Source organism: Psittacula echo (genome assembly GCF_963264785.1).
Source record: "Psittacula echo genome assembly, chromosome: 4".
Classification (NCBI taxonomy): Eukaryota; Metazoa; Chordata; class Aves; order Psittaciformes; family Psittacidae; genus Psittacula; species Psittacula echo.
The window spans coordinates 21,642,400-21,667,506 of NC_137738.1; the positions used below are offsets into that span (position 1 = coordinate 21,642,400).

The window sequence follows — 25,107 nt, forward strand, 5'->3', positions numbered from 1 at the left end:
ACTCTTTCAAATGAAATGTCCTATATAAAATACAAGTGAAAAGATTTTACATGACAGCTTTTGGTGTCAAGTGTACATAACTATGGTAACAAATACATGCCAGATGTTCCACAATATAGAAGAACAACATCAATTTTATAAATGTAAACCTGAATTAAGTCCTTAGGAATAAACACAAGTGTAATAATAAAAAAAAACCTCACCATGTTCAAGATAATCTTTTTTCCTTTGTAAAATGAAAGGCCATAAAAGCCTGTCATATAATGCCAAGACAACAGACAAAATAAATACAGGAAAAAATGATCAAGAAACAGGACGAAGCAGCTATTGCTCCTTGTGACTACAGCTATCTTGCATAATAAGCAAAGTCCTTCATAGACAGCTAAACCTAAAAAAAGCAATTATAGAAGTTAATGGAAGTGGTCAGTTCACAATTTTCAAGGACTCCACAATCACCTTGCTCTGATGCAGATGAAGCTGCAGAATGTGTCAGAGCAATCTCTTTTGTAATGATCTGCTTCAAGGTGAGGAGGTTTCTAAAAGATTAAACATTACGTGAGGACTCCTTACGTGATCAATATTCCTTTTACCTAGAAAAATCTAGATAGTAATCTAGTCGGTGTACATTTTGGGTAAATTATACAGGGATGGTGAAACATATTTAAACAACAAAAAACTAGAAAAATTTTTAACTGTGACATGGGCCAATTCTATATAATGATACTGGAACTGTTAATGAATTTTGCCAAGCCAGCTTTGCAAGAAGGAAGTATCACACCTGTACCTAACTGAGCATCTGTACACAAAATATAAAATTCTCATCAATACCAAAATACTTACTCTCTTGTATCACCACAGTGGTATCAGCCACTTGTTTGCAACAAATACAGCCTATCTCCAGCTTCACTGCACATATTTCTCTTAGAGAAAAATTCTCCCACATCATTTTATGCATATGACAGAAATGTGTGTGTGTGTGTGTGTGTGTGTGTGTGTGTGTGAAGATCACTGTCACTGCAACTACTGCCAGCAAAAACTAAAATCTAGTTGAGTACCTTCAAAGCATAAGGGTAGCCTTTAACTGGTCCCACCAGCACCCATGCAGGTCTGAGAAAGTTACAGAGTTGCTGAAAACTGCTATTTTCCCTCAGCACTGTGCCCGGCACAGCTTGTTCCTGCTGGGGTGCCAGAACCTGGGAACACTGTATTAGCATTCCTTATGCAGTGTCCTAATTCCACAGTCCAGCATGTTACAGGGACACGGTTCTTCCCCATGAAAGTACCTTTCAGCAGCAGAGGGTACACTGGTCTCAAAATTAGAATACCATGCATGCGAGTGTTTCTACTAATCCTGTTTCCTCTCCTACACCCCCTGGATAAGCATTCAGCCCTGTTGGAGATACTCAAGATAGAGAAGCCTGAAATTAGGTCAGGTCTAACAGAAAAGACTCAAATCTGTCCTACTGCTTCAACATTTGAAATGTTTCAACCATAAACAGACTAAGTGTATTTTTCAATCTTATGCCCATTGTACCAGAGCTTAACAGAGCTCCAGAGCTTCTCAACCTGTGTCTCTCTTGTGACAGCCACCATCTGCTAGCTATGTTTCCGGATACTCTGCTAGTGGCACTGAAAGCCCCAGCATCACCTGCAGCTCACACTCAGTAATGTGAGAATTATTTGTCTGCTTTTGAACGAAACAGTAATTACTGCATTGGAATTATGCATGGCGCTCACTAAGACAAACTGCTTTCAGGGACTTCTTTCAAACTCAATGCATCTGACTCAAACATTCATGAGAAGGAGTATACTTTCCTTAAGTCATCCTCTCTCTCACGCTGATAGCCTATTACGTTTTCAAAGGCAAGCTTGACTGATATAAGCCTGCAGAGTTATTATTTTTTTTTTAAATCCGGAAGAACATTGTTAATTATAGCTATATGTATTGACTTCTGAACAAATACATCAGGAAACATTCAAGACTACTGCTTGGATCAAACACAGAAAAACCACCTTCAGATTTTACTGTTCTGAATTCCACTAGAAATAACCTCATGCTTCGTGAATTCGTAATGAGAAGAGAATCTAAAAGCTTTTTGCTGAAAAGCAAGGTTTTGCTTTGCTTTGAGGTAGTTTAGCTGCTACATTAAGAGCTGCACATCTGTTTATGAAAAAGCAGGAAGCATCTCCCTTGTTTACTCTTTATTAATTGTCAATTCACAAGCACAACATTTCAACATCTTCTGCCAACCACAAATAACAGTAATACAACACTGGAAAACATACCTAAACCAAACATTTGCCACTGAAAATTTGCCTTTTCTTTGTACTTTGGCAAAACAAATGGTCTCTGAAAGCCAAACTAGTCTGAACTTGTCACTACCAGCCACATATCTCATCTCTTCTATCAGTATCTGACTGTTCTTTCCCAGTTAAAGGTGACTTATACAGACAGATACTTTTTTTTCCTGCTGAAAACAGCAAAAAGCAATTTCAACAGCCGTGATTCATCTGTAGTTCAGAACCAACAGCTTCATCCTTCAGATAATAAAGCATTTTTTGCCAGGTCTTTCAATGACTTGTCCTTCTTTACCTCAACGAGAGTATCTGTTCGAAAAATTACTTCATTGGTTTACACATTTTCATTTGTGATAATGAGCCCGGTCTATAAGCTCATACACAGCTACATATTTCATTTTCCTCACTGTAATATATGCAAAGTAGAAGCAAGAAATTAACTGCAGAATTAGGGAGAGGTGTCATACTGCAGACCAGCAAATGAAACCTATTTTTATTTTTACTATAAGGCCCCAGCAGACTTTTTGAACTACTTCAATTCCACCATGCAAGATTATGTTATGCCCTAGTTACTACAGATTAAGAGAGCTACGTTCTTGCTTTAGTCCTATGTAGCTTTGTAAATACTCAAGACATGGATGATTTCTGTTTTACCTTGGAGATAAAGTATACTGTGTAATTCAAAAAGAAGCTGTAAGAATTTCACATCACCAAACTCTACAACTGACATCCAAAAGAACTTTAGTATCGTGATAAGACATTTTACCAGTTACTCCAAAAATAGGGCAGGCAAAATAAGGTTCAAAATCAAATTATTCAGATTTGGAACAACTCCTTCTGCTACTTAAGGATTAAATCAATCTTTACAAACTAAGCAACTGACCAAAATCCAACCTAAGGCTCAGGCAGTGTTCAAGAACTTCAGGCTGACAGTTATCTGAAGAAAAAACGCATATCAATAATCCTCCCACTAAAGCTGTCGTGTAGTGAGACTGACGACAAATCACAAACCCAATCTGCTGGTTTTGCCACGAGTTCCACATGGGCATTTGCTTAACTCATACTGCTTGATTCTGTTGTGTACACTGAAATGGTTTCCACACTAAGGTGCGACATACTGGATGAAAATTATCAAAACATCTTTGTTTTAAAATTACGAGTAGAACTGTGATGACAACATAACTCATTTGTTTTCCCTTTAAAAAAACACTAAACAAACCAACAATTTAATTGTTCCCAGCTTTTTGAAATATTTTGCAGCTTTGATAAAAGGCTTATTTATGTATTTCCTAATCAAAGCAGAAAGAGCTTTGATCAAAATAAAAGAGAATTCCCCTAATACTACAACTTCAGGCATATACTTGCTCATTTTTCTTACTGAATAACATTTTTTCTTCACAGTAAGATTCATGGTCTTGTATAAAGTACTTTCCATGTATCTTCTGTAGAACAATTAAAAGGTAAACTTCTCAGATGGAAATACCATCTTCCTGTTAGTTTCAACCATTTAAGAAATTAATTTTAAATTTTAAAAGATATTAAACCAATAAAGTTTAAACTTTCACAACAAATGAATGTTTCAACAAACACTATCATTTTGTGTGCCAAGGCTCAAGTGAATGTTCCATGAGTATAATTCTAAATTGGCAAGTATTCTGAAAGAGACAGAACAACCTATTGTTCATATAATAGCTTATTTGACAGAATTAAGCTAACTTTGATTAGGAGACAATGGCACACTACCTGAATCGTTGCGGAGGTATGACGACATGGCTGGGATGAGGCAAGACTGACTGAGTAGCTCCAGGAGAACGGATGGAAGAGCAGTGCTGTTTTGTCCTCTCCCCTCATGGCTAGTTTGGGTGTCTCCATTTGATGTACTCCCTGCAGGGTTTATGTAACTGGCAAGAACCTGAAATACACAGAAATATTTCATCAAAACTTATCTGTTCTAGGCAAAACAACTTCCTTCCCTCAAGGAAGACGCCACAATACTTTAGTAGCTATTCTGCCAATTCAGTACTGGTATTTAGTTCAGCAGTCCCAAAGATGTCTCAAAAGAAATTCTATACAGTTATTAGATCATGATTTCAAACTTTTGCTAATGATACAATTAAATAGATATTATAATTCTGAATTACCTTAGAAGTTCAAATAATATGAATTCTGACAAACCTGCTGGAGTTACTCAAAGCAGGAGTTTGCAGGCTCACACTGAGACATGCAGCTGATGAGTCCCATTCACTTTAGAACACCAACTAGCAGCAAAAGATGCGTGTTTTGCTGTTGGTGTTTTTTTTTACTGCAAATGCTTCAAAAATCTTTGTAACTTCCTTTTGGATGGGACTTCAGGGTTTACAGATGAAACGACAAGTTATGGTGAGCATGACAGTTATTTGGAACAACCACTCGTGAGCATGACTCTTGCTTAAGTGAACAAAGAGCAACCTTCCCCACAGTGAAGGTAGGAGTCATCTCACACTGCACACCTGCTCCTCCGTTCACAGGCCCTGACTGTGTGCTGTACAGCCCAATGTACTTCCATGGGACTGATTTGTGCAGTTTTACTTTAAAACCAAGTAGGCTTGAAAGGCTGTATTATTTGAGATCTCAGGGGCTCTATTCACCTTTCCTCCTTTATTTCACTCCCTTTTTGCTCTGACCCCACTACACATGGTATTTTGCTGCAGCATCTTCTCAGCACCTCCATACAACAGAATTTCTCCAAACAATCTTTCTAGAGAAGAGACCTTTGGATGGCATAATACAAAACACTGCCTAGAAGCTCTGTGGAGAGCTACTTCAGGTGATTTTCCACTTTCTTGCTTAGGAAGGTTGTTTCAGATTTTATTTGATTTACTTTTGCAAAAGACATGATACTTGTGCCTCGTAATCTACAGTGACTGAAATAACTGATTATATCAAAATAATAATTTCATCAGTCAGGTCATGGCATTTTCAAAATCTCCTCTCCTTTGTGCTCTGCCCCAGCAATGAGTGTAGCTAATGCATCTGAGGTGACAGTTCTGTGAATGAAATTTTTCACGACTGGATAGAATCTCGTTTTCCCTACACTGACCTAAGATAACAGGGGTTGGTTCCATTTCACAATGGACTGAAAAGCCTAACTATGCAGTATTTTCTTCTCCTTAGCATGAGGCATTTGGAAGGCAGACTTTTACTAGTGATTTGCTATTGTCATTTAATTGACATACTCATGATTCGATAGTATGCCTGAGTGAGGTCTTCTTATACTGCTACAACACAAGGATGCTGGGGAGGGACTCTTCATCAGGGACTGTAGTGACAGGACAAGGAGTAACGGGTTCAAACTTACACAGGGGAAGTTTAGATTGGATATAAGGAAGAAATTCTTTACTGAGAGGGTGGTGAGGCACTGGAATGGGTTGCCCAGGGAGGTTGTGAATGCTCCATCCTTGGCGGCGTTCAAGGCCAGGTTGGATGAGGCCTTGGGTGATATGGTTTAGTGTGGGGTGTCCCTGCCCATGGCAGGGGGGTTGGAACTAGATGATCTCAAGGTCCTTTCCAACCCTAACTAGTCTATGATTCTATGATTCATTAGCACCAGTAACAACCATGGGCATTTCCTTGAAACAGAGCAAAAATATGCGAGAAATGAATAGGTAAGATTAGTTGGCATAAGGCCCAAAATGCCTGTTCCCACATTCTCCTCCTTTAATGGCCAGTTTTTACTTTTGATTGAATGCAGCAGCATTGACAGAGGTATGTGACAGCTCCAGGGAAACACAATGGAATGCTTCTTGGTTCACTGTCTATTCAGAACTGTCACCCGGGCTTACCCACGACGGTCTTTTTTACACAGCGCCCTAGTGATGTTTGAAAACAGCCCCACTCAAAACATGATCTATACCATTTTTCATGTACACAGGTGGTTGGTTGTACATTATTTTTTGCTCAAAAGAACATAATTACTCTGCTATAGGACTTAAAAAAATACAGGCTGCATTTTTAATATGCAGTTCTAATTTTTCAAGTGCTTATCATTAAAGTTTTTTTATTACACACCTGTAGAAGGCAGGTTACATGCTCTTCTTCTAGCCTTTGCTTAGTCAAAGCTTGTTCAACATCCCATCCTGAAGCTGTGGAGCCTGTTCCAAAGCCTGTACCCTTGGCCCAGTACAACTGCTGTTCTTCTGTTGATGCAGTGTTGTGTGTACTTGACACCTGCGGCTAAATTAAGAAAAGTCACAATAATTTCATGCTTTTCATCTTATGAACATTGTCTTTAGAAAACCTTTGTACTGCAAAAGAATGTAATCCCTATTTATTAACATCATAAAGATATCATCAGGATGCAGTGAAGTTCAAAGCTTTAGATCGGAAGGACTTTGCCACAAATACAGACTTCCAGTACAGATCAGCCCTAAATTGTTGTTAGTGGTTCTTCAATTTGACCAGAACTCTAAGCCCATTTTTGTTTTCTTTTAAGGTACTACTACTGCTTAAATGATGAAAGGTATCAGAATGCTACTTAATATCAAGGTAAACATCACAGCTCTGTAATTATTACTGTTTAGCATGTAGTCAAGTTTAATAACATATTCAGAGTGAAGGGGATGGGAGTAGATATGTTATCAAAAGCACAAAAATGAAATGTTGAGATGCTCAAGCACGTGCTGATTTTGAACAAATGCCCCAAAATAGCAAGAGGTGTAAGTTACATGTATAGCACTGAAACACAAAATATTTCCTCTCCAGGTAAGGGCAGGGAGGGAAATATCTTGTCCTTAAAATCATCTGAGAGAATGCATTTTTCCAAAGGTGCTTGTTCAGGTTTTTCCAGTGGTCTGCCTCACTGCATTTTACTAATATAACTCCAATATAATATTGTTTGGCTGTTATGAATATTTAAGTACTTATGTTAATTTTGAAATTTCACCATATATTTGGTGAAAAGGATAAAAAATTTGATCTGCACTTTCTAATCAATGCTCTCCTAGTTACATATTCAGCACCCTAAACAAGTGACTTAATTTTTGGGAGCACTGAGCACTGCTACTTTCTTTACTGGGTGACAATTAGCCTTACTGGAAACCAGGCATGTGCGTAGATGCCTAACTTTAATTTGTAATACTTGATTTACAGCTCTGAAGCTTCATTTTGTCTTCTTCAGTAAACTTCGTTAAAGGTTGTATTTGAAGGAAAAGAAATGACATATGAAATTACCACAACAGTAAATAAATTTACCACCTATGAAGTACCATACTGACAGCAGTCTGGAATCACCATCTAACTTTTACAGTGGGAATGTAATGCATCTCGGTGATGAAACAGCTGTGTGGTTATTCTCATGTAGACATTGCTCGTTACATCACTCATGAACATGTTATGCCTTTAAAACTCAAGAGGACTGTCATAAGCACTGACTTTAAGCACTTAAGGGAAAGCCTGGCCCCAGAAATATAAGCCTCAGTGCGGGCCTGATGGATCTCTAGTTTCAACTTACCATCTATCACCTGACAGATGCAAATTATGAGAAAGCAAGCTGTTTAAGAGGTCATGGTAGAACTGAAGCAGAGATAAAAATTAATGGCTGCCCTTTCCCTCCAAATGCACAAAAATTTAAGGCGTTCATGTGCCAGTAGCCTGATACCCCATCAGAAGCAGAATATCTCAACTTCCCCTTCAATTTGACTAGTCATTAAAGTGAATTACTCTGAGGCACGGCTTCATCTCTTCCTTGCTCAGCCCCTCAGTATCAGCTGATAAAATACAGACAGCCCTATACTTTGCAGCTATCTAGACAAATTTAGCCACAAAGAACTTTTTTGTTCAAGCCTCTGCCACAACAATGCTAAAGAGGGCAAATCATGAAGTTTTTTCAAACACTTTCATAGACAATAGGTATGTTATGCAGAAATGGCAACTCAGAATCTTAAAAACCCAGGGGACACATGTTCTGAATAGAAGGTATAATATAGGAAGCACACTTGAAAAGGTTTCATTTTGGTGATTGACGCAGGATCTTGAACCCTATGGAAAATTTTTGTCTTTAGATATCATTTACTCATCAGTAAAAGGGGTATAAAATAATTGCTGCATTTACTCATTAATTTTCACAACTCATTTGTTTGTGAAGCATTTAAGAGGAAACAGTTTGCAGCCAGTAGAGTTTAGATGATGAATACCAAATAAGGTAATGAGGTCATGCTATCTAATGAGGATTAAAGAACCACTATCCATTGAACATTATACCTCTCATACACTGAAAAAGAAGGTCCTATAAAAGAAACTGATTACATCTTAATGCCTCATGACAAGCCTTCTTTGTTGGTTAAATTTCATGATTACTAAGTTCATTTGCAACATGCAAGGACAATTACTTATTCAAGTTCTATTCAATTATTTTTGTTTTTCATTCAAATGCCAACTCTGCAGAAATTAAGACTACAACAAAAGCAATGGGATTATTTTCTTTTCTATAGTTTAAACTATTACTACTTCTCAGTGACAATAATGCTGCTGCTAAACTTACCTCTGCCTGGTTGGGACTAGAGTTGGGCACTCTTGGTGCATGGTGGCTTAGAGCAGAGAGACAAGCGAGGATAAGATGTATAGCCCCAATCTCCAGCGCCATGCGCCTAAGCAGTACTCCATCATCAGTAGTTAATGGTGTAGTGCTGAACAAACTGCGCAACACATGGAACGGCAGAGTCGGAAGCACATTTGCTGAAGGAGACTGCAGAATATGACCTAGATTGAAGAAGAAGAGTATCAAACCCATATTTTCTTTCAACAGTTCAGTACAGCCTGTTAATCTCTGCAACAATCTATAAGAAACACATCCAGAAAACTACTAAGGTCTTAAACACTCGGATATAGTGAGCTACCTTCACAAAGAAATTTCAGCTTGGGAAGAATGTAGAAGAAAGAATATTTTTTTATTTCTTTTATAGATTTTGTTAAGAACCAAAGTTATAAAATCTGATTCACCATTTCCAGAGGGAACACTTAGTTTGTGAATAATAGTGAGCATACTCCTGTATTTGATGACACTTCAGGTTGTTATTTCTGAATTAAGAAAACAAAGGAGGTTTAGACTAATTTAAAGAAAAAAAATAGTAAAATTCCAACTAGAGCAAATTAAAGAATGCACACGGTCAGCTAGCAGCAGCTCAGCTGACAAGGAGCTGCAGTTAGTCTTTTTTTTTTTTTTTTTCATATTCATGTGCCTGAAGTGGGAATTAAGTCACTGACACAATCGAATCTGTGATGCTATTCAAGTTGAGTGTGTGGTGAAATCCTAACATAATTTTAATTAATGAGTTGCATGTTTTGTAGTAGAATTATTTTAAGTTTTTAACCCTTCTGCATTATGAGCAAAAATTACTTCTTTTTAAAGCTACATTTCAAATAACAGCAAACCATTAATGCAACATACTCAGATGTGGGACTGTCTCAATTTTTTCTGTATTTAACCATGCATTTCACATTCCTTCCCCAGTGCATATACAGAGATATCTGAAAACTGAAAATACTTGAAAATAGCCAACTCTGTTGAGAAGTTTGCTTTTTATTCCAAATATATTTTCTACCTCATTCTTAGAGATTATCAGCTGTATTGTCATACTGATATCTAAACTGAAATGCATGTTTAAACTGAAATACATGTCTAAACTTAAATACATATGTCTATATTTGTATGTATATACTATGTAAGTATACGTTTGTACGTATACAACTACACACACTCATACACACGAGTTAATTCGTATCTATTTGATACTCTGTAAAGACAGTAACATGAAGGAAACAAAAAGTCCTCTAGGATCTTCATAAACAAAACCAAGCACCCCTGGAAAAGAAGCCCATCAGATATACTTGCAGAACTGCAGGTGCAGCAAAACAGATATGTAAGTTTAGCTCTTCATATTATATGAACAAGTAAAGAGGTTCCAGGTGTATGAAAAAATGCATTTTCAACAGAAAAGTAGAATATATACAGAGAATGAATGTGGGCTACTGTGTAAAACTGATCCCACATTTCATCAAGTTGAATTCAGAGGTTTGGCTTAGGGAATGGACAAATTCTTTGTTTAGTCCAGCAAAAACAAAGGCTAGGAGGGAAGACAGTTCCCCTCAACAAATGCATTGGAGAAAGAAGAGCTATATATGATGAAGAACAATGCTAGCACAATGATAAATGGGCAAAAACTGGATATGAATAAATGTAGGCTGAAAATGAAAGCAGCCCCTACTTATCAGGAAAATGAGGTTCTGGAACTGTATTCCAATAGCAACAGTGGATGCACAGACAAAAAAGAGAGCAACTCAGATTTTAAGGGTTTGAGCTGGTCTTTTGACTGCTAAAAAACAAAAAAATAAAAAATGGTTATTTGCAATAACATGGGACTGGAACCACCCAAGGACATAAGAATGGGACTGCATAGAGTCTTTCAGGTAGTAACTACTTTATCCAGTTTATTCTTGTCTACTGTCCTACAGCTTGTTACGGCAGAAATAAGAAACAGAAGGGAGAGTAAACAAGACTCTTAGTTTCTCAGCTGGTCTTATGAGCTACATGTTATCCACCACTCTATAGGCTGCTGGATAGACTATCTTCAGTTGACTGCAGCATGGAAAGAACAGCATTCTTTTCAAAGTCATAAGGAAAGGCAATGTCTTAAAAGTACTAAAACATCTTTCACATACACTGTTCCAGTTTTTCAAAACACTAACAAATACAAATATTAGAACTATATGCAGAATGGCAGGTTGGGTTGCAGACACTGACTACAAATTGTCTCTTTGCTCAATCTGTTCATTCACTGAAAGATACCCCATTTCCCTCTCTGAACTCACACCATTAGCTAATTTGATCACTATGACCTTTAGATCTTTCTCTTCTTTTCTGAAACAGTGTTATTCAACAGTTTATTCTACTGGAGCTATGGTCCTATCCATATTATTCTGCATTTGGCTGCAGAATTATATGATGTTTGCTCAATTATTTGAGTGTATCCAGCTACTTGTATTGCTCTGTTTGAATGCACTGTCATCTTGACAGTGTCACTCGAAGTTTTATCAGCAGTTATTTTACAATTACTCTGACACCGAGATGAGAACGCTTGAACACTGATGACTGTGACAAAAACTCTACAGACAGAATTTAATAGTTAGAGACAAAAGGCTATCAAAGATGCTATAGAAACACAGGTCTGCATAAACCAATTCTAACTTCCTGCTAAAAGCATTAAAATGTAAATAAATTTAAGTAAAATGATCTATCTGTGGTCTACAAAGAAACATAATAATTGCAGCACATACTTCCTTCACCATCATCTGTAACTCCCAACACCAATCTCAACAGACACTGAGCATGTTTCCGTTCTTTTAGCAGCACCTCAGCATAGCCCGGGAGACGAAGAAATAAACCAAAGGCAGCCAAAGAATGTGCAGGTATGGGAGACATAGTCTGAACTGTTGATTTGATCGGCGGAGGTTCTGCAGCAATTGTTTCTGGTGCTTCATACACCAATTCTCCTGATTGTTCGATGGTGACCCATTCAAACTGATCACTGTCCTTCTGCTTTTCCTGTGTGGTTGAAGTAACCACCGGAGTGCTCACCTTGACCACAGAAACAGCAAAACAATTTTGTAGTCATTCATTTAATCAAACAGGCAAAAATGTTACTAAAGTTAGGTTCTAAATGACATGCATAGGACTCCATTAAAAAGTCACATGAAATACACTACCATTTACAGACATGGGGACCAAGACAACTAAAAAGAGCACCTGTTGTGTTTTTAATGTAGCTCTAGAAAGTCCTGCCTACACAAGCAAGCAACTCTGTTTTGCCAACCTAAAACTCTGTTAACATGCTGCTTAAAATCTAGAGGCATAGGAAGCAAACTACACTGAAATAAAGAATACAAGGATTAGTTTATATATCAGACTTAAATAAGGAATGGACCTTCTATTTTTAACATTAAACATTGAGTGTGAATTCAGGTATCTGATTTTTAATTATGTGCTGCAAAAAGGAGAACAATTAATCATAATACCTTTAAAAAACTATGAAGAAATTTGGATATCGGCAGTCTTTTAGCATCTTGTGCTCCTTGATTTATTACTATTAATCTCCTAACACAACAGCCTGCTGTTCTGTTTTATGAACTATGCAGGAGGACTATGAGACTAGAGGACTATGAGACATAGAGGACTATGCAGCCAGGCACTATGATGGGCATCACAGTCTAAGGGGTAACAGTTGTAAAATTCCCCAGGAAACAGTCATACATTAGGTTAAAATGAAGGTATGACAGCCAGGTCTCTCTCACAACTAAGCATCACAGAAGTTTCAGGCTTTTATGCTATTCAGATGAACTGATGCAATCATATTTAAAATTTTAGTATTTATCACCAGACTGCATCAGAAAAGATTAATCTGAAAAGCCCTTGCAGAATTTATTCAGAATACCAAATTCCTAATTAAAAGTCAAAGCCATGTTTAGCTGCATTTATTCCAATCACCTACACATTAAGAGAGTAAGAACTATCAGCAACTTAGAGAAATATAAAAGTAAAATTAATGAATGAAGGGTCTGGAGAATTCATCAGTGTTCACTCAGAATCTTCAATTTGGTATTACTGCACTTAATTTGGTTTTATGGATCACAGAATTCTTACTCAGTATTTGAATCCAAACTTACATCAAGCTAAATAATGGTGAAAATAAAGTAACTTCTCAGGACTATAGAAAAAGGAAGGAAGAAAGGGATGAAATGCCTCCTGGTCATAATTTGCCTTTTATCTGTTGCAGAATCCCTTCAAACAGACTTCCTCAATACATAATACAGTTTATTGGTCTTGGATTTCAAAATACAATAATTGTTTATGTGAACATATTTCCTTAACTTTTAATTTCTGAACTGCATTAATACCAGACCTCTAAAACATCTTTGCAGAAGTATTTACAAAGAATTAATAAAAATTATCTGATCTTGCTAAACGGTTCCTATTCCTGCCATAGTTTTGCAGTCAGGGTACTGAACAGCACCCTGTTCATGAATTAATTCATGATTAATTTAATCTCAAAGGGAATAGATATTCAGTCTCCCCTGTTAGGAGTAGCAGGCAAAACTTCAAAAATAAAGCCAAACAGAATCTGAATAATTCACAGGTTATTTTTCCCTTTTTAATAGTTCGTGTACCAGAACAGCAGCCAAAGGAATAGTTTCACACTAATGCCACTACTGACACTTTTGAAATGCCTGTCAGTGCGTCCAGAGAAACTCCATACATAATTATAAGTATACAGATATATGTTCTTATATTATCTTGTAATTACTATTTATGAATATAAAGATAATTAAGATTATACTGTTGTTTATTATTTACAATAGTAAATTTAAATAAAATCATATAATCTGCTTTGAGAGCTAAATTTCACTTCATTAAAAAAATAGTTTAATGGTTAAGTGAGATGATCAACAGAAGCAAGGCAATCAGCAACAGCGAATTCATGCACTTGTTCCACAAGGACTTGGCTACTCAAGCAGACTATAACATTTAGCTGGACTGCGCTGTGTTAAAATAGCACTTGCCTATTTTAAGGCAGCTTCCCACACAACTGAGATGTCAAAGCGAACCGTAAAGAAATATGAGGAAAATACTATCCTTCAACACACACACACACACACTTTTAGTATGTTTTTCTACATCAACTTTTTCACTCACTTGCTGAATTACATCAGGATAAAGCATAGGGAGTCTCTCTGCAATAAGGGCCAATCCACCCATTCCTGCGAAAACTTGCAGTGGAGACTGAATGGGACAGGTTTCAAGAAGCGACTCATCTAGAACTGCATCCATACACTCATCCCCAGGACTGATGGCTTCATCTTCAGGGCAAGGTCCCAGTAAATCCACATGCTCTACAAAAACACAAAGGAAAGAGAAATTCAGACAACATCCTCAATATTGAGTTTATTTCTTCATCCTCAACTTAAAAACGGACTTCAGAGGTACCAGCTCCTTCTTAAGCAAAACCTGAGGTGAGAAGCTGAAATGAATGAGTACAAGAATATCAAATGAAAATTAAAGTATTCATGGTACTTTTTGCCAGTGATGGCAGATCATAACTTGGTATTATTTATATAAAGCTACATGTTAACAATTACATTCTTAAGTTTTATTAAAACTTGATCTATACCTTCAAGATGCTTTTTAAGTGTCTTTCATCTTAAGAGATTAAAACAGGTTTGTTAGTCTTCGATAAGTTCATGGCTTAAGAAAGGGAAGAACCTCACTTAAATTAGTCTCACTTTTTCCTCAAAAGTGCTGAACAAGAATTTTTTTTTCTTTTCTCCCTCCCATCATTTAACTCGCCATCCATAAGGTTGTATCACCCATCACTCACCACACCTATCATTCTCACATCTCCTCTCTGTGAGGCGTCCAAATGCCCCTCTGCCAAAGCTGTGAAATTTAATGCTACTCTTTCTCATAAAAAAGATCAAGATTTCTATTTTTAACTTTCTACTCACCTCCATCCTCCCAGTTTATGACTAAGCACCCTAATATCTTGTACAAGAGACAAAAAAAAGATTGTTTTGTAAAGCAATGCACACAGGTTGTACACACAGCACCCTACCACAGTTAATTTTGCCAAAAATCAACCCTCTTTGCTCATTACTGCAGGAAAACTTCAGCGAATAAGCAATATAGTTAATCTAAAAAAATCTGTATAGCAGTTATGTTGTTAAATACTACAAGGCAGTGGTCCTCAAGGCCTTCACAACATAGCCACATCAAAAAGCAGCATAGATCAAGTGATCTCACTATCTTTTAACTGTGATCAGTCTGATACACAACTACCGAAACAACCTTTTTTTGTTTCCCCCCAAGTTTTAACCACAGATATTTTATCTTTCCCTAATTTGAAAGCGAACAGGAAACAGCAGGTCCTTATCATCCTAATTCTCAACTTTCTAATGTGCAAGAAGCACCAGATTACAAGCATACCATGGATATGCTGTGGGGGAAGCACACTGCTATGGAGCAATATGATCAAAGTATCAGATTTAATAATCTCAAATCAGGGATGTGTAGGAGTATGTACATCAATTCACACTTAATTCAACCTGACAGATTATGAGAAATAGAAGAGGACACAGACTTCCAAAGCAGGATCATCCTTCTGAGAAAGAGCCCAAACATAAAACTTTTACAGAGAGCTTTTACATCTACTGTTCTTAAGGACACAGACAGAAACCACTTGTAGAAGTTTTCTGTATCATCACAAATAGTGGGTGAGGATGTCTGCAAACATGATGGTCTCAGTAAGAGATCACCACCTAGTATCAGAGAAGTGGAGGATTCCACCATGCTAGGCTGAACATGACTTACAATTTTTGATTGCTTGTGATGACATGAATAGATCAGACCACAAGAAAGGTCTGATTTTCTGTGATGAGGAAAATTTTTAAATAAAGATTTTAAAGGAAGACTCGCCCCTCTGCTTTACAGTGTAAAAAGCTGTAAGCCTTCCAAAGAAGGAAAAATAAAAAGAAGCTCTTGTCTTAAAACAGATCAATGATTAAATTGTAATTCCATTCTGTGATCAGCAGATCAATCTAGCTTAATCTCAACGACCCATTTCTCTAAGTCCTTCCCTGAAGGAACGCTATATTTCAAACCAAACTCCTGGGATACAGCTCCTCCCTCCCCTTTCCCCAGCACTATTAGTAATAACAAGCAATTAGAAAAAACATGAGCAAGAAACAGACCATATTAGAAAATGTTAAAAATAATGTTTTTAAAAGCTAGTTACAAGACCTGCCTAGATGGGCTTCAGAAAAATTCCCATTTTCAAAGAAGCATTTAAGTACCCAAGATGCCACAACAGAAAAATTCACAGGCTCCTAGAAACTGGATGGTTTCAACCAGCTCCTGCATTACTTAATCTGCCCTGGTTATCAGCATATACACTTGCTACAGAAAACCAGTATACTTGTCAAGAAATAAAGTATATATATCTATATAATAATATAATTGTATCATATATATATAACCCTACAATGAAGAAAGAAAAGTGAAACCAGAACAACCATATTGGTGCATCTTACAGATACAGTCTAAAGATGGCCAATTAATTTGTTCTTTATCGTTAAGTTTTACACTTGTCTTATAAAGAATGGCTCAGGAACATCATCCAGGAAAACTCAGAAAATTGATGCTTCTTAACAAGAAAATCAAAACCATTTTTGTCCCAAAGAAAAGCATTTTAAAATGAAGATGCCAAAAAAGTAAGAACACTCACCTTTTTCTGTGTGAAGACGTTTAAATGAGTCTGTTTTTGATAAGCTTGGATCTGAGATGACTTTGGAGCCAAGCTTAACTATCAAATCTATTGATCGGTATCCTTGAGGGAGTTTACGGTCATAGAGCAGAGTCAGAAGCTGGGCAAGTGTCATTTCAGCTGGTAACGGTTGGCCTAAGCAACAGTGGCATCAAGTCAGAGAGGAAAATGATGATTGGGTTATTTTAACATACATGTCCAGGTGCTGCTCATTACTTGTACCACAGATGCCAAGTGGACTAAATATTACCTGGCTCCAAACCAAGGCCTTAATTTTACCATTTGTTCTCTTGGGAAAAGGGGCCCCATCAGTTTGGAACCAACCATCAAAGAACCATGCCAACATTCCCTAAGGCAGCTCTGTGCTGAGAGCCCAAGCACTTCGCATATCTAACAAATGGTTATAATTTTATGTGCATTTTAGGTGGGTACTGCCTGTCCCTTAATATTAAACCCCACCCCTGCATTATCCTTGAATTGTGGTGACATAAAGGTATGTGACCACAAGGTAAAATGGCTGAAATGGAAAAAAAGGGGGGGGGGGGAAACCAAAACAAACTGCAATTCTTTTTTCAGTCCTATTAATCCCAAACATAGCTCACTACTCTTGTGTTGGGACACAACTCAGCAAGAAAAAAAATGAACGGCACTGCCAGGAATAATTTTCGGAGCAGCAATGCAGACTTGATATGCACATGCAATACAGCCCAAACTGGTTACTCAAATCAAGATTTTGGCTACTCTGCTGTTTCCAAAGAATATGTTCTTCCCTGAAGTTACAAACTACTCTCAAGGCAGAACAATTTTTTTTTTTTCCTGATAACAAGTAGTGAATAATTTCTGATAACACCTGAGGTGAAATATTCTAGAGTTGGATTTTATAATACACTTAGCATGCCCACTTCACCTTGACTGTACTTTATCAAGTAATACAAGTTCCAGGAAGGTCTTTAGTAGCAACCTGTTTCTTCAGTGGCAGATGGTGTCTGAAGAAATTAAAATTAAAAATGTCTTGCCAATGTGCAACTGAGTTTTCTACATTTTCTTTTATCACCGATTCTGCTTTCCATGGCTTCCCTTTTTGTAACAACTGGCACAAGACGTGTGATCAACCTAATCACACAGAATGGTCCGCATGACCATTAGTGGACAGTCAGCCTTTGCCAGCAAGATACTGAAAACACACACAGAGTTTTGATTTCCTCTCCAAAATAGCAGCATTAGCTTTATCAATTTTAGATAGTTTAATCCAAATATATGATCCCTCTAATAATTGCCAGAGGTTAGCCTCATATAATTCTGTAGTAAGCTGCAAATTTATTTTTTATCAGGCGAAAATGACTTTGATGAGAAGTTTACCACTTAATTCCATCAGCTTGTTCCTTATTTCTCTACTACAAACCAGATAAGCTGCTCTTCTGCATGATATTCAAGTGTTTCACCCATGTTCCTGTCCTATTATCCTTAATCTAAGGTTGAGAATTCCAGTGTCACAACCAATCTCTCTCTATAGGAGATCACAGAATAATAATCATAGAGTATCTCAAGTTGGAAAGGACCTATAAGATCTCCTCTATGCTCCAACTACAACATTACCACCAACTTTGTCCAGATACCTGATAAAATGTATCTGCTATATGTAAATCACGACTAGCTGTTTAAGACATGCTGGTTTTGAAAACACAAGTATTACGGAATTCAAGAATATTCCTGAACTGCCAAATCAGCCTTCCAGAGAGGAATGCAAGCTGGCTGTCCACTCAGAACACGAAGTAACAGGGCACAAATACCAGTTCAGTTCTGCCTTGCAAGGTGAAAGAAAATGTGAGTCACCTCATGAACCCATCCCCCTTTTATTTCTGAGTGAAGGCGGAAATCATTTTGAGATTTTGTTTATGAACAAGGAACTACAAAGAAGATCAGCACAATCATTACTTTTGTCAGGCCACTATGATGTTAAAATGCTCCACTTATTGTTGAAAGCTGTTACCAACCCAGAAGGGCTCTACAGTTCCAAGACTCTCAATAAAAAGATAAAGATGTCCATTAGCATTACATCTACTTTCTGATGACATACCAGTCACTGAAAAAGACCATAAGACTGAAGTTTAAAATTAGTTGTTAAAGTCACCTGGTAGAAGTTTATGGTATAGATGAAAGACTGGAACACTAATAGTCTTGCTGGAAGATTCTCCTCCTGAGGAAGAGGTACCTACTTTATCTGCCATCACTCTTCCTCGCCTTGATGGTGGACGTGGAGGGGTGGATGAAACAGCTCTTTTTGACTGAGATTTCAAACCTAGTACAGAAGAAAAAAAATCAAATTCATTCTAGTATTTAGTAAGTTCAGTCAGTCAAGACGCAATGCACTTAACAGCTTCAATGATAGCAAAAAAGATTAATTTTTCAGCACTGAGTAATTATATATCAGAATAGCATTCATGTATAATATATATTTGGATGCAGTCCTGGTATTTTTACAGTTGCAAGGCTGCATACTCCCCCCCGAGCCCCAAACCATAACTGTACTAGATCATATCATCCATAAAGAAAGCAAAAGCTATTCTGATTCTGCTCTTAAAGAGCCTGTCCAGCAATGGGTCCTACAGTTAAACTTTTTTAGGTTGTTTTTTCAACTAAAAGTAAAAAAGGCAAAAAAAATCTAAATTGACAGATATTTCAGCACAGACTACAGATAGCAACCACCTCTCTGGTCTACAAACGTGACTTCAGCTGCAGTAGTGACAGTACCACATGATGAAAGACATATTTAAACATACTTTTAGAGTTGCCTTGGTCAAAACATTTAAAGCACTACATGATAATTAAAAGGCAAAACGAGGTACGTAAAAGTACTAAGCTCATATAGCAAGGCTGCCATATTTTGGGACAGGTTAAGTTGACTTAAGGTACAGCAAAAATATACTGCTATCATGTATCCTTCTATGGAGGTGACAGATCAGCAGGTTAAGATCCAAAGACACCTACAACTACTGCCTTATCATTAACCAAGAGCAGCCGCAAGACCAACAACATCCACACCTGAAATGCTGTAATACACTCTGGTTTCAGCTGGTCAGTAGGAGCAGCTCTAACACAAAACATACTGTCCAATAATCTCAGTATACTGAACTAGCTTTTCTGAGAAAGATCAGGCTCCAAATACTATCTCTGCCCTCTATTAATTTTACCAATAGGGAACAAGTTAAATACTGGATTTAAGGCTCTGAGGACATTAAAAAACCTCAACAAATCACCAGAATATATGAAAAGATAAAGATAAAAGAAGAAAAGATTTCACAAACAAGTGGTAAACCCAAATGCACATAAAGTAAGCTTGTATTTAAACTATTTTACTTAACTGGAAAAAATGCAAACAAAAAGAAGGAAATACTTAAGTCTGCTTCATTCTAAACAGGGAATGGGCTATATATCATCAGGCAGTATGATCAGAGACGCAACTGGGATAAGACATCGCTGCTGACTACGTTATGCCCTATCTTCAAGCTTGGCATATTATTATTTTAACTTGTAGACTCTTTATTCATGTTTTAAACCTTCACTTGGGCCCGTTAACATTTTAAATATTATCAAAACCTGTTTACCCTGTTTAAGTGGCACCTACTGCAAATATCTTTCCAGGTAAATATGCTGTTATTAACATCAGCTGTGTTGCTTTAAATGTATAACAACATCCATGAAACTGCTGCCCTGTTCAACACTTGAGTTTAGAGTTGTATCTAAAAACCTGAAACAAAAAGCTTAAGAAATATTGGTGTCAGAAGTCAAAGGAAATCAGCATCTCTTCTTCATGCTTCATGAAGTGTAAATGAAATTGAGGTACCTCAACGAAGGCAGAAAACTAGATAGGAAAAGAGTAGTTTGAAGTTCATTAATCTCTCCACACAGACCAGAACTTCAAACTGAAAGACTAATGACCTCTACAGACATCATCTGAACTGTAATCTTGTACCACTGCAAAATTACTATGTTCAATCTATAACTTCCAGAATAGTTTTAGAAGAAAAGTGTTTATATGAATGATTTCAGGAGGATCTTCACATTAGCTTTTAAAAGATGAATGCTTGGAAGAAAATCCTGTATTTGTGGTTTCCAAGTGGAGTAACAGTTCAGTGCTTACATCTCCACCTGACAGTTTTTAGCAGAGTACCACCAGTTGTTACGCAAAGTATATGATCTGTTTCCAAAGCATATTGTGGGAGTGACTGAACTCTGATGCACCAGGCACTCCTAAAAGGTAAAGACAGCAATACCCATACCACAGTAACAGTATACAAATGCTAATATGTTGCCATGTAATCCGAGCTCCATGTGTGTGCCTACAAAATCCTGTAAAATGCACTAGCAACAGCATTCACAACATAATCACTGATACATTCAGGTAGAAATTTATCAAAGTACATAAGCTGCTAGAGGCAGTTGTTCTACCAGGAACCATTCTTTGCTGCCTAACAAGCAGTTAGATTAACTGGGCACTACAATTTTTCTAACAATCATTAGTAATAAAACCATTGTAGGTGGATATTCCACACACAAACACACCCTCTTTTAACATCAGAAAGATGTTTTTAGATGGTAGAAAAAGAAAGACATACCAGAAGCAACGACAACACTATAATTGTCCTGAAATCCATTTTCTGCTTTTACTTTTTCTTTCTCTTCATAGTTCTTTTTTTCTTTATCTTCCTTCTGTTCATTAATTAGCTTGGCTGTAATACTGGGGGTATCTATACAGGGTTAAAAAAAGGGCAAGAATGGCATTTCAAGACACAAAGTTGATTTTATTAATTTCTAGGCTGTTTAACAAGGCTATTCTCAACTACTTTTGTGGCTCAGAGTTCCACCCCTCGCAGTAATAGTCCAATAAGAATCTATGAAGTATGGTATTATGATAATTCTGGTCCTCTTCCCCCCAAAATCTCTCCTTTGACAATGTAAAACTGCAGCAGTTTAAAACCACTACACCTGATAAGCCAAATGTATTCATGTTAAAACACTACTTCAATCAAAGAAAAATGAGGTTAAGCAAAGAAAAAAACAAAACCCCAAAAAACCCCAAACAACAAAACCCCCAACAAATCAAACCCACCCAAATGCCCCAAAAACCCAACCCAAAACACCACACCAAAAAACCCCAACAACACAACAATAAAAACTCAACCAAAAAATCCAAAACTTTTTTCAAGGACACCTGTAGACTTATTAAAATTAACTGTTGTATCTAGGTCTGGGTGTTTAGTGTTATATACTGACCCAATTTCACAACTGGCAAGTGTGACTATTCCTTTGAAGCTGGAAGGTGTACATTACATATCTAAAACTTGTGCTGCTTGCTTAAGTGAACATTACTGCAGTTCAACTGGTTTGGTTCAGTCAATTAGTGTACATCTCAAATATCAGCAGGCAACTATTAGATGACACACGTGCGGTGACAATGGATCATTTCACACCTTGTAAGGTACAACACTGGCACCAGAATAGCCAAATCTAATTGCTTCTGAGTAGTAACTTGTTTCCACACAGCCACAGCAGCCTTAGGCTACAACCACAAAATCAAGACCTAGAAGTACCATTCAGCTCAACTTTAACTGTGTATCACCAGTGGGTGAGGTGTTGAGAGAGATATGGTTTGACAGCTTCAAAATACATTATTATTTGTGCCTGAAGACATTGGTTATATGTGTGTCAGACATAGTGCAGACCGAAAGAAGATACAGAGGATGAAATTGTGAAACTGCTGCTATAAAAAATTCTTATTATTACTACTACTACTATTATTATTTAACTTCTCTACTTTGGTCTGAATGCCCATTTAGTGCTGGAGAATTTAAAGGCCATTAATAAAATTATTAAGGAAGCTTAAGCTATGGTATTTTTGCTATTCAGGTGATACTCAGATTTGTTGTTCCATTTTTCTGACCATCCAAGACCAGTAAATTAACACTAAGTTGAATGACATACAAAACAACTGGTATTTGTCCTAGAGCAATCCTATCTACAGTGATACTGCACATTTTCTTTCTATGGTGAAGGAATGCAAGTAGCAGATTTAGCAATGATTTTAGAATCTCTCCCTCCCACACACATTTTTAAAAGACTGGGAGAAAGAGTATGACATGAACATACTTATTGTGATTTATTTTTGCAGCAAGCAAGACAATCAATTTGAGACACTAACAGCTTAGTTAACAAAAATGAAGTTAACTCAAGGGTCAGACTCTGACACAAGACCTTCACGACTTCCTATTTGTTGCAGTGGCAGTCTTTACTTCTTTTTCTTCCCTCTTCCCCAGTCTTTCTCCCTCTCAATCCAAACACACATTTTACTCCTCTTATATAAGTCTGCTTTACTACGTCCTAACCATGGACTTCATGGAATGATATAAAAGTACCCCAAAGCTTTTAATAACAGTCAGAGAAATCACTTTAAATGAGGGATGGAAATATAAGAGAAACTGTACTTTTCCAGAATTAATTATTCCAACTTAAAATGAGAGTTAAACTGAGGAGTAATGATTCTGCAGCAAACCCCAAATTTATGGTGCTCTACAAAGTCAGCATTTGTGATCAGTTTCAATTACAGGCTCTACAGTATATCACATCATCACATTCCCCTCCCCAGTCCCTATTAGCACTGGCTATCAAGCTGACTGCAATACACCACTAAGGCAGCTATTCAGTACAGTTTATGTCACTGCTCAGCAACTGACCCCTACCTCATATGCAGTGACTATCCCACCCATTACAGTAACTCTGACCATAAACTGCACAAAGATCTGAAGACCTCAGTCACATTCCACATGACTGTGTCTGCACAGTAAGTGAATATAGAATTCTATCAGAAATAGTGAGCTATTGCCTGGTAAATAAGCTTCAAGTATTTTTCACTGTTTTTTGTTCACTACTTTTTAATTAAAATCCCAAGCAAATTTCAACATAAAGATTTTAAGTAGATGTAAAAAAAAAGTACTAGTTCCTCTGAACTCCATGAAGATCTGCTTCAGAAATGGAAAGTTTCCAAAAAATTACACATACCAATGTATCTGCAGACAAGAACACACATATCCAGTCAGATGTGTGTGCTTCTAAGCGTGCACACTTCTGTGCACATCTGCAATATGGCAGTTCTATTTTCTAAAGTGTTAAATAGATGCTAAAGTTGAAGGTGGGATTCATTTTAAGATTAAGGCATCTACCATTCAGGTGTCAACAGAGGTGTGGTCAAAAGAACTCCTTAGAGAGGGATTCATCTCTCCATGTATATTTAAGTAGTACAACTGAGAGTACAGAACTTTGAACAAACAAATAAAATTCATGCCTTAACATTATCCTCTCATTGTATATAACTGTAAAATTAATCTCAATTTAAATTATGGTTTTCAATCTCCACTTAGTAAGCAAACCCAAATGTTTACGTAACAGGCAAATATATATCCACAGAAATTAGATGGAGCCTTCATTAATGTCCTTTCCATAACATGATTTTCTCTCTGTCTTGAGACCAACCAAAAAACCTCCAACCAACCAAAAAACGAATGAAATAGAAATCCCACCTTCACCACCCCAGTTTTATAGAGAGAAATAGTTCTATACTACAAACAAGAAAGAAACAGTTCTATACTACAGTACAGTATTTAACCTGTGAAAGCACATTTTAAATGCAACATGTAAGGAACACTGAAAAGCCTAAAACTTAGCCCACTGTTTCGTATTTGCCATTTAGCAATGAACGCAGCAAATATTTATGTTAGATATATCTAGTTTATGCAGTTTTTTGGGGTTTGAGGTTTCTTCTTTGAAACTGTATTTAAAAAAGTAAAATATGAACTATTGCAAACTTGCCTGACACACGATCAAGAACTTCTGCTAGAGTTGTTGAGACAGGCAAGTGAAGGGTACGAAATTTGTGTCCAGCTCCATACATGGGATGTTGAATGACATGACTGGTAGCATTAATTCTGCCTTTGTACAGCTAAAAATAAATAAATAAAAAAATCAACTTTTATCATGACTGACATTCAGAAATAAGTTAAAACATTATGTCCTTATAAACTCACCTCAGCAAAATAAAGCTAGATCTTTAGCATGCTAAAAATGAAAACTGACATATCCTTCAACTTGGAAGGTACACAGCTAAAATGCATTAAATTAAGACAAGTTTATTTTTTTAACTCAAAAATTCAAAAGCCTGGAGTATTTTTAAGATCAGCACCATATCAAATATGCTATCGTATTTGTTAAAAAACCACAACAAAACAATTACTTTACATAGCTGTATATGAGAGAAAAACTGAGTCTGAGACTTGCAATTACTTATGAAATTAGAAATTAATTCTGAAATTAAATTAGGAAAATCACAATATACTTGGAGTAGAGAAAGACATCATTTCTCTCTTGCTCTGACTTGAGGATGAAGTTTATTCTAGACCTAATATCTACTTTT

At 36.8% G+C, this 25,107-nt stretch overlaps 1 protein-coding gene across 1 annotated transcript in view; it reads right to left on the reverse strand.

The window, feature by feature from the left end:
• Positions 1-25,107, reverse strand: part of BIRC6 (baculoviral IAP repeat containing 6) — a 178,119-nt gene that overhangs the window by 52,307 nt on the left and 100,705 nt on the right. Inside the window, 9 exon segments of the mRNA XM_080614540.1 lie at positions 4,042-4,210; positions 6,346-6,510; positions 8,816-9,033; positions 11,608-11,908; positions 14,021-14,217; positions 16,605-16,778; positions 18,775-18,942; positions 21,260-21,391; positions 24,507-24,636. Of these exon segments, the coding sequence (XP_080470666.1) occupies positions 4,042-4,210; positions 6,346-6,510; positions 8,816-9,033; positions 11,608-11,908; positions 14,021-14,217; positions 16,605-16,778; positions 18,775-18,942; positions 21,260-21,391; positions 24,507-24,636 (1,654 nt within the window).